This window comes from Microtus ochrogaster, unplaced genomic scaffold, assembly GCF_000317375.1.
Source record: "Microtus ochrogaster isolate Prairie Vole_2 unplaced genomic scaffold, MicOch1.0 UNK5, whole genome shotgun sequence".
In the NCBI taxonomy this organism is placed as follows: Eukaryota; Metazoa; Chordata; class Mammalia; order Rodentia; family Cricetidae; genus Microtus; species Microtus ochrogaster.
Window position 1 is genome coordinate 3334413 of NW_004949103.1, and position 9833 is coordinate 3344245.

A 9833-nucleotide genomic window follows, 5' to 3' on the forward strand; every position below is an offset into this window, starting at 1 on the left:
TTTCTCTGCATAACAGTCCTAGCTGTCCTGGAACTAGCTCTTGTAGACCAGGCTGGCCTCAAACTCAAAAAGATTCACCTGCCTCTGCCTTCCAAGTGCTGGGAATTAAAGGCGTGTACCACTACTGCCTGGCTGTTCTCTATCTTTCCCCCATGTTCAGCTGAGGTGCTACATTGTATGGGATTGCACAGCCTGCTTCCGGTGGGGACAGTCATTTCCAACCATAATTCTTGAGCTCAGCAGCCCTTCCTTCTTATTCAGTGGAGCAGCGGCTCTAATCACCCACTGGTGTAGGGACACTCAGCTACTCCCAGAGTTTGGATTGTCCCCAGGGCCTCCCAGAAGTGGAGCAGAAGATGGAGAAATATTCCTGGCTGCCGTGATGCAGGCTGAGGCTCCTGTGCCGTGGTTCTGGTTTGCTCAAGTGAGCTAACTTGGAAGGGTGGGTGAGCTCTGTTAGAGACATTGTGGGTGCCACAGCTGCTGACCACAGACATTTTCTTGACAGTTTTTGTGAATTCAGAATGTTTTCCAGGCTGAGCCACTGAAATATTTATTATCCCAGGACAACAGAATCCTTGAGAATGTCATGAATTAGATATTGCTACCCGGCAGGTCTAGAGAGAGCCGAGGCTTTTTAGTTCTTCCCTTTTGTGCCCCGTAGGGACTGAGGCTGGTGTCATACCTCTCCAAGATGACAATGGTGCCAGGGAGCACGCTACTCCGACTCCTGAGTGTGTTGCTTCCTGCGGCTTCGCAGCCTCAGCTACTGGCCCTGCTGGACACAGTCAGCGAAAAGCACTCGGACCACACAGCAGAGAACAAGAGCAGTGGGGAGCAGGCTGAGCAGGGCAAGAGGAGGTGAGCTCCGGGTGGGAGGTTGTCCGTGAAAGCCGGGTTTGACCAGGTAGGGAGCTGGGGGAGAAGAATGGCACAGACCTTCCCAGCAGGCCCCTGCTGCTCAGAGCTCAAGTGTTAGTAGACCTAAGTAGTTGGTCCCCCACTTTCTACTTTAGCATCAACTACAAGAGAGCCTTCAGAACATAGATTTCTCTAGGCCATTAGAATATTTATTATACATACCATTAAGAAGATACCAAAGGTGCATAGAGAGGAAAAGAAGAAAGTATTCATGTTAGCATTTTGGTTACATTTCTTCCTTTGCAGTATGTTTCTCTGTTGTGTTTTGTGAATGTATGTATGTATAAATGTGTGTATGTGTGTTTTGGTGTGTATTGGGGTATGTTTGTTTCTCTGTGTGTGCTTGTGTGTGTGCTTGCATGTATGCATGTATATTTTGCCTAGATTAGTGTGAACAGGCTGTTCTTCATCAGTTTATAATGGGGTTATGTCCTGATAAACAGGTTATAAATTGAAGTTATCATTAGTGGAGAATGTGGTTAACTTGTCTCAAGTGTCCAGTGTCTGGCCCAGCTGCAGGGCTCACTGCAGAGTGTCTCCCATGGTTCATAGGAGAGGCTGCCCTTCCTGCAGCCTGCACCCCAGAGGTGCTTGGAGAAGACCCAAGTTCAAATTACAAAGATCCATTTCTGCTGAATGCCTGCTGCTATCCCACCAGAGTGACTGTGAGTGTAACCATCTGAGGTCAGGGGAGACAGGCTTGTGCCAGGCTCCAGTGAGGATGCCGTGTGCACACCCTCATTGCCTGCTTTCCTGACCTTGGCGCAGAGCAGGTGTCTTTACTCCTGCCCAGTTCTTGTGCCACTAAAGCTGCATCTCCTGCTGTTCTTATGAGGTCAAACGTTATGCCTCTCACTGACATTCTCCAAGATGGTATGTTTGGTGACTGCAATATGTCACCAACAGTATGGCACATTGTGTGCTACTTTCCCCTGTTCTGGAATGTGCAGTTGGGGCCTATTTCCCTCTCGTCACAGACCAACCCACAAGGGCTTTCCTTTCGAGTTATGGTCCAGGTCTGAATTGAGTCAGGAAAAGCTCCTCAAAAGACTAACCTGGGAACCTTGTCTTTTTCACCAAGTCTGAAACCCTGTGTTCCATCCCAGGAATGGAAGGGGAGAGCCAGCCCCTGCAAAGTTGTCTTCTGACCTCCACATGCACTGTATTGCGCGTGTGCACACGCGCGCGCGCGCACATACACACACACACACACACACACACACACACACACACGTAAGGAAAGCAGGGAGCATGGTGTAAGGCAGGAGGTATAAGGAGCTCTCAGCAGTGCCGTTGGAGACTAGAATATGGGGACCATATCGTAAGTGAGTAAACAGGCTGAAAATTGTGGACCATTCAGCCCCAACCTCAACCAGGATCCTGCCCCAACCTCAACCAGGATCCTTAGGAAGCCAGGATGGGCCCCTGGCAGCTAGGAAGCTACTGACATGGCCCAAGTGTGCCCGAGCAGGGTCCTGAGAAACATGTCTTTCCTGATAGAAGGAGCAGTCTCTTTTCATCAGTCATAGCCTTTGATTCAAAGGCTTAAGCTTGCAGAAGACAGAAAGGGTAGGCTATAGTGAGAGGGGTCGGAGGGAGGAAGGTCAGGCCAGGGTGGGCTCTCAGGGGCTAGAAGAGCTGTCTTAGTGCCTGTGGGTCCTGCACAGTTATCTAAGGCAGGTTTGGGTCCTGAGACTAGCAGAGTGGGCTTGAGTATGGTGAGAAGACTGGGTATGGATATAGCTGGAGGACTGGGTGTGGCCAGAGGTCTGCTGTTGTTCTGAGGACTGGGTGTGGATGCCATCAGAATACTGGGTGTGGGTGTGGCCTTGGCTCCCAATTTCGAAGCTCAAGTCTCTAACACTCTATTATGAGGCATTTTATCTCCAAGGCTGTGGGGGTTTTTCCAGGCTGGGCTGGGCCCTGAAAAACTCAGAGCGCTTTCAGAAAAAGAACGAGTACTCTTTGCCCCAGCTCCTGATCAGGCCCTTGGGATGGAGCAGTCTTGGGGACCTGGTGCCTGGGCATCACATCAGCTCAGAGCCTTGGTCTTTAAGTAATAAAAGCTGGCAACTAGGAGAGAGCAGGTGTTCTGAGGGACATGTGGGATCCAGAGAGACCTCAGTGTCCACTGCAGGAAGGGCAGCCATCAGAGTTCCCTTTTCTGCCCCTGAGGTAATGGATTCCTAAGAGCAACTGTCCCCATCCTGGCTGAGTATTTGGGAGCCACAGTGAGAGGACTCTTCAGCTCTGTGCTGTCCTGTGTTGTCTTGAACCCAAGGCTCACAACAGCTCTGCCTCAGTCTGTCTCCTTCACACTGGAATTGCATAGCCAGGTGGCCTCCAACTCTCTTCCTGGCTCCCTTCCAAGCTTCCATGTTTGCATTTCTGCATCCACAGCACACCACCAAGCTCTGAGTGTATCCCCGTGTCTATAGCACTAGGATTCTGTGAAACACAAGAGAAAAATCCCACCTGCATTGAGTGTGAACCCAATTCAGGGGGCAGGGGACATGGGGGTCAGTATGTACCTTTAAACACCCCCACAAGACTCCCTTCTTTACACAGTTTGCCTCTGCCTGATTGATGTTGCCTGTCACCGCCTGTGGTCCCCTCCAGGCAGGCATTTACCTATGGACCAGGCTTGAGATCGAGACTCAGTGAATCTCTCAGGACTCTGAGTGGCAGCCAAAGGCCACCTGAAGGATTTTAGGGATCAGATTTAATTCATTTTAAACTCTAACACCCTCTTCCTGTATCAGGAAGCACCAGGGCTGGTGGCAAGCTTTGGACAGTAGACTGAGAGCCGATCTAGTGAGTCAAGGGTTGGAGAGGATGCTCTGGGCCCGCCAGAGGAAGGAGAGGTGAGTCTGGGCAGGGGAGGGCTGGGGGGGGTGTTGCTGGGGTGTGGCCAAATTGCCAGGAAGGGCATAGGAAGGTGGGAAAGTTCTTTCCCAGAAGATAGCACTCCTTTGTTCTTGTTCTCAGTTTAAAAATTGAAGACAAGCCTGTAGCTCTCAATAGGAGAATGTTCTCCTAACATTTATTAGCGTTTTAATTACTGTATTTATTTTGGCTAATAGCAGGTTTTAATAAGATATAATTAGAAAAAGAATAAATTCCTTAGAGTTCCTCAGACTTTACTGTTCCCAAAGCCCTTTTAATCCTTGTTATCCTGAGCCTTCCTGAAAGTGGAGATGCTAAAACCAAAGTTTAAGGAGGTCCAATGCAGAGGCCCAAGGCTGCAACTGGGGTGGGGGTGGGGAGTGGTGGCCATGGGCTTGGGGCTGGCAAACTCACCCTCAACTTACGTGAACTTCCAAGCTTGCCTCTTCCCACCTAGTGCCTGTCTTTCTTGACTGTGATCGTTACATAATTAGATCTCAGAGGAAAAGGAGGGGCAGGCCATTTCTTATGGCCACAGAACAAGGGTCTCCTGTGGTTCCAAATAGAGAAGATCAGAAAAATAGCACCTTAGGTGGCACATAGTGGCTTTAAAAAGTGACAGTCTCAGACTGGGGCCTGAACTCATTTAGTAAGGTGCCTACATGCAGGCATGAGGACCTGAGTTCAGATCCCCACCTGCCTAGTAAAATGCCAGGCAAGTATAGACCCAATACTGGGGAGGCAGGAACAAGAGGATTGCTGGAGCTCCCTGGGCAGCCACCATAGCCAATTGGTGAGTTCCATGTTCAATGAAGGACCCTATCTCAAAAAAACAAGGCCGAGAAGTGATTGAAGACACCAGAGGTCAGCCTCTGGCCTCTGCATGCATGTACACATGTGTACACACCCAGAGGAACATGCAAGTATACCACACACATGTAAACACAGTAACTTCAACTGGACACATAATGAATTAAAAAGTATTACTCTGTTTACACTAGAATTGGTGGCTGTCCAAGCCCTGCCCTTCTATAGTTCTCAGAGGTGAAGGACCTGCAATTCATCACGGATTGTCTGCTATGGAACCATTGGTAATAGATTGGTGTCTTAGTTAGGGTTTTTATTGCTGTGAAGAGATGCAATGACCACAACAACTCTTACAAAGAAAATACTCAATTGGGGCTAGCTTACAGTTTCAGAGATTCAGTCCATTTATCATCTTGGTGGGGAGCATGGCAGATAATGTGCTGGAGTAGCTCAAAGAGCTACATCCACAGGCAACAGGAAGTCAACTGACAGTCACTCTGAGTGAAATGAGCAAAAGAGACCTCAAAGCCCACCCCCACAGTGACACACTTCCTCCAACACTGCCACACACACCTCCTAAGAGTGCCACTCCCTTTGGGAGCTATTTTCTTTCAAACTACCACAATGGTATATCAGAATACAGTACCCAAGAAATGAGATCAGGATATTGGGCAGGAGAAATCAATCCACGACCAGACCAGAAACAGCATTGGATCTGCTTGGTTGTAAGGTGTCCTCCCTGCACCCATCCTGTGCTGTGCTGATGGTATAGAGCAAGTACCAGTCATGAGAGACCTTGGTCTAGTCTCCAGCAACAGTGTCAGAGAGAACTGATTCCCAGGCTCCAGGAAATGTGATGTCAGTGGAGCTGAGCCTGCACAGTGCCTCAGTAGGGCCTGGAGCCTCCAGGTGGACCCTATTGACACAGCCTTACACTGAACTGCGCGGAGCCAGGAGAGAGTTCTGTAGCTTTAAGGTCACATGTGATTCCCAGGAGCGGTTATAATGGCGTCAATGGCATCCAGGGCTCCAGGGACAAGATTCCAGCAGACCTATCATGGGGAATTCCTAAACCTGACACATTCTGTCTCAGATGCACTTTACCCAACCCCTCGCAGTTGCCTAGAGCCTGCTTCCAGGGTGATGGCTGTGAAGTGGGTTTTTAAGTGTTTAACAGGGAGCTGGTAAGTGAGTAGTGGAGACAGAGGGAACGCTGCCTGTTTCCATGGTCTAAATATTCTCGGACAACAAGGTAACGGTGTGCGATGGGCTCACAAGACTTCAGAACCTTTCCCACTATGAGCCAGTGAGGGTGGCCAGCAGTATACCTCACTATTGATTTCATCTGATTTTAGAGACACCAGTGACCAGAGGGGAGAAAAAAAACTTTTAAATGGTACTTAGGGTTCTAGAAATGGCTCAGTGGGAAAGCTGTTTGGTGCTTGTGGTGGATTGAATGAAAATAGCCCCATAGGATCATAGGTTTGAATGTTTCATCACCAGGGAGTGGCATTATTAAATGTTTTCTTTTATAATGATTGTCTTGGTCATGGTGTCTCCTCACAGCAATAGAATAATGACTAAAATTATTGCTCTTGACAGGGCTGCAATTTGGTTCCTAGCACCCACACTTAACGGTTCACAACCGATGGTTACTCCAGCTCCAGGAGATCCTTCACCCTTTTCTGGCCTCTGGGAGCAGTACACAAACATGGTACATAGAGACATACAAACAAAACCTAATCCTTAAAAAATAAGATAAAATAAAATGACATTTATTTGGGGTGTCAGGACTGGAGAAGTGTCAGAACACTAAGGAGGGTCAGAATGGGCCCAAAATACAGAATCTAACTCTCTCTTTTCTCGGCAGCATATTGAAGAAGGTGTATGCTCCTGTCCAGGAGAGGGTGACGTTCCCTGGGAAAGGAAGCTGGCCACACCTGTCTCTAGAGCCCATTGGAGAACCGGCGCCCATGCCCATCACAGGGGCAGATACCATAGACATATTAAACACGGGAGAGAAGATCTTTGTATTCAGGAGCCCAAAGGAGCCTGAGATTGCTTTGCGTGTTCCTCCCAGGAGGAAGAAGAACTTCCTGAACACCAAGAAGGCCAGCAGGGCCTTAGGCCTGGACTGACTCAATGGGAAGCACCAGAGAGCATCTCAGGCCAGGTGCATCTTTTCTCCAGTCCCACTTGGGTTGGTCTGTCCGTATCAGACTGCTCGCAATATACACACGCTTGCAGCCTAGACACAGAGCCACACACATTGGCTCTCCAGTGCTCAGTGACTCTTGTCCCCTGAGTTTCTGCTTGGCCCACTCTCTTTTGTTCCACAGGACACAAGCACACCTTTATTGCAGGTCCACATGACCAAGATCTAGAGGGGACCCACCTCACCCCACCTTCCTCACACAGAATGCTGCCTGTTGCTGGGGTGGATCCCCACCAGTTTATGTGCAGTTCTCTGTTGTTACAATGTACATTATATATTCTGTTTTTCATAAAGGGAACTTTTTAAATGAATGTAATAGTGGGCCTTGTTTTTGCTTTGTGTGGGGATGATTTGTAGTTGGTCCCGTCTATATTTTGGCTCCCCATAGTGGGCTCCAACAGAAAGACCCACTTTCCTACAGAGGCCCAAATGTGCCGGCCCTTTCATTGCCAGTCCAAGATAGAGTTTTTTGTTTTTTTTTTTTCATTTTATAGTGAGATTTTTTTTTTTTTTTTTTTCATTTTATAGTGAGAACATTCAGGAGAAGTAGGGGCTATAGCTGACAAGTTGTAGAACCAGGCTTCATGGTCTGTGACCTGAGCCTTGGTACATTATCTGGGCCTTGGTCAATGAACATGTTCAGGGCTTGTCTTAGATATGGTTTCTATTGCCATGAAGAGACACCGTGACCACGGCAACTCTTATAAAGAAAAAAATTTCATTGGGATGAAAGTTTGCAGCTTCAGAGTTCAGTCCATTATCATCATGGTGGGACATAGTGGCGTGCAGGCAGATGTGGTACAGCAACAGGAAGTGAACTGAGGGTCACACTGAGTGAAACTTGAGCAAAGGAGAACTCAAAGCCCACCTCCACAGTGACACACTTCCTCCAACAAAGCCACACTTCCTAATAGTGCCACTCCCTAGGAGCTTAGAGGGACCAATTACATTCAAATACCACAGAACTCCATCTCTGCAGATATTGAGAAGCCACCTCCAGTCCTCACAGCTCACATGGGACCTTTGTGTTCCATGATCCCCGCCCCCCCAGGCTCACAGCAGTTGTCAGGCCTGTGATGTCTCCTGGAACAGGAAGTGAATAGGAAGGGAATCCCTCAACCACCAAGGGGGAAGAATAGGCTACTGCTGGAGCTTCTAAACTGCAGCCATGCCCCTCCCCTCGCCAGCTCCCTTTTAGGGACCTCTTACTCAATACTGATATCCCAGCAGCAGGGTACCATCCACAGGAGCCAGCCGGCTGCATCACTTGGTAGAGACACAAAGGGAGCCTTTTGTATCTCAGAGAGGGTTGGAGAGGGCTGACTTTCTCACAGGAGATCCAGTGGGTAGAGCGTAGACAGGAAGAATGATTTTACACTTGGTGGCACTGGGTTCAGGAGTAATTGTGATCTCCTCACCCACTACCCTGTATCTACAGGTGTCACGTGCTGCGAGCCACTGGGCATCTGTGAGACAGCAGTCAGTGATGGTGGGGTTAGGGGAAGCTGAGGTCCTTTCTGCATTCTCTGAGGGTCAGAATCCCTTCCCCGAGCCCAACTGTTCAAAGCAAATCCAGTAGTTTCTACAATTCCACCGTCAGTATTTCCTTCTGTTCCTTTAAGATAAAGGGGCCTTATTTTTATTTTTAAACCTTCAGCATAGTGCACATCAATGATTAACCCTTGGGAAAACAAAATTTTACCGAGAAGAAAGTTCAATTCAAATGCCCTAATGGCTGAGCTTTAAATGAAACTTTATTAGCCATAATAAAGTAGATGTCAAATATCTACTTAAATTGGTACTTAGTTCCCTGAGGTAGCTAGACAAAGAGCATCAGGCAGGTGTGTATGTATGTATGGGGGGGGAGGGAGAAGAAGAGAGAGACTATGTGTGCACACATCTTTCTCGCAGAGCAGAAGAATGGTATATGGATAATTGTATCATGATTATAAATACCAAGAAGCATAGCATTTCCTAGATACTGACATGCTAATACTGCTAATAGAAGTAGATAAGCAAATGCAATTGTGGGGCCCCTAGCTCAAGGGCCAAGTACAGTCCCCAAAGTCATGGAACTCAGCCCCTTCCATAAAGCGGAATTAGGTCTGCACACACTTGAACTCATGTCTAGATGACTTACGATGTCTGACTCAATAAGGCATGCTGAACATCACCCTGAGACTGCTATTTAGGAAACAGTGACAAGAAAAAAACCTCACACATTCAAACTCAATTAAAATTCATTTAAAATCCACACTTGATCAAATTCCTAGATACAGAAGCTCAGGCTATTGAGGGTGGAGTGTAGGTACTTCTTGGGAAAAGACACGAGGCATGGGGACAACTAGGGTGGGAGGTGTCTTCTGTCATATTCTCTCAAGACTGGGACACAGGGCAATCAATGGTTTAGTGCTTACCTTTCTGTATGAGGTGCTGGGTTCCATCTTCAGTGTGGCCCAAGAGATAAGAGGGGACAAAAGCCACTCCAACATTTGTCTGTGAGCATGGTACATGTGCTGCTTTATTCAATGCCCCTCTAGGTCTCAGTGTTCAGAGTCCAAGTTCTGGTATATTACTGGTTCTGACATCAAAGGAGTGTCTGACCCAAAGCTTACAATTTCACCTCCCATGACCTTAATGTCCTCGTTCATCAATTCAAATACACTGAATGGCAGGACTTTAAATAAAACTTTATTAGCTATAATGAAGTAGATACCAAGTATCTATTTAAAATGGTGTTATATTCCAAACTGAGGGAATTGAAGACTGTGGAAGGCTGTGTCACCAATGGTAGAGCATCTGTAAAACTGTAAGTGCTTTAAATCAGTGCACAAAGAAGCCCTGAGGCAAAGGGGTTGCTGAGGTAGCCACTGTCCAGAGACAGTCCTGAATCAGGGTTTTGCATGCCTCTATGATGGGTTATGGGGCTCTGGAAGAGCATCTCCACCCTTTATCTCTGAGGCTCAAACTGGTCCTCTGAGGACGGACTGCTGCGAGATGCTGA

General features: G+C 47.8%; 1 protein-coding gene across 1 annotated transcript in view; it reads left to right on the forward strand.

Moving 5' to 3' along the window:
* The window catches only part of Evc2 (EvC ciliary complex subunit 2), an 87332-nt gene extending 80214 nt beyond the window's left edge, over positions 1-7118 (forward strand). The window contains exons 18-20 of the mRNA XM_026788618.1: positions 665-861; positions 3684-3785; positions 6485-7118. Coding sequence (XP_026644419.1) covers positions 665-861; positions 3684-3785; positions 6485-6752 — 567 coding nt within the window. The 3' untranslated portion in view covers positions 6753-7118. The remainder of the gene's footprint in view (positions 1-664; positions 862-3683; positions 3786-6484) is intronic.
* The last annotated feature ends 2715 nt before the right edge of the window (positions 7119-9833 follow it).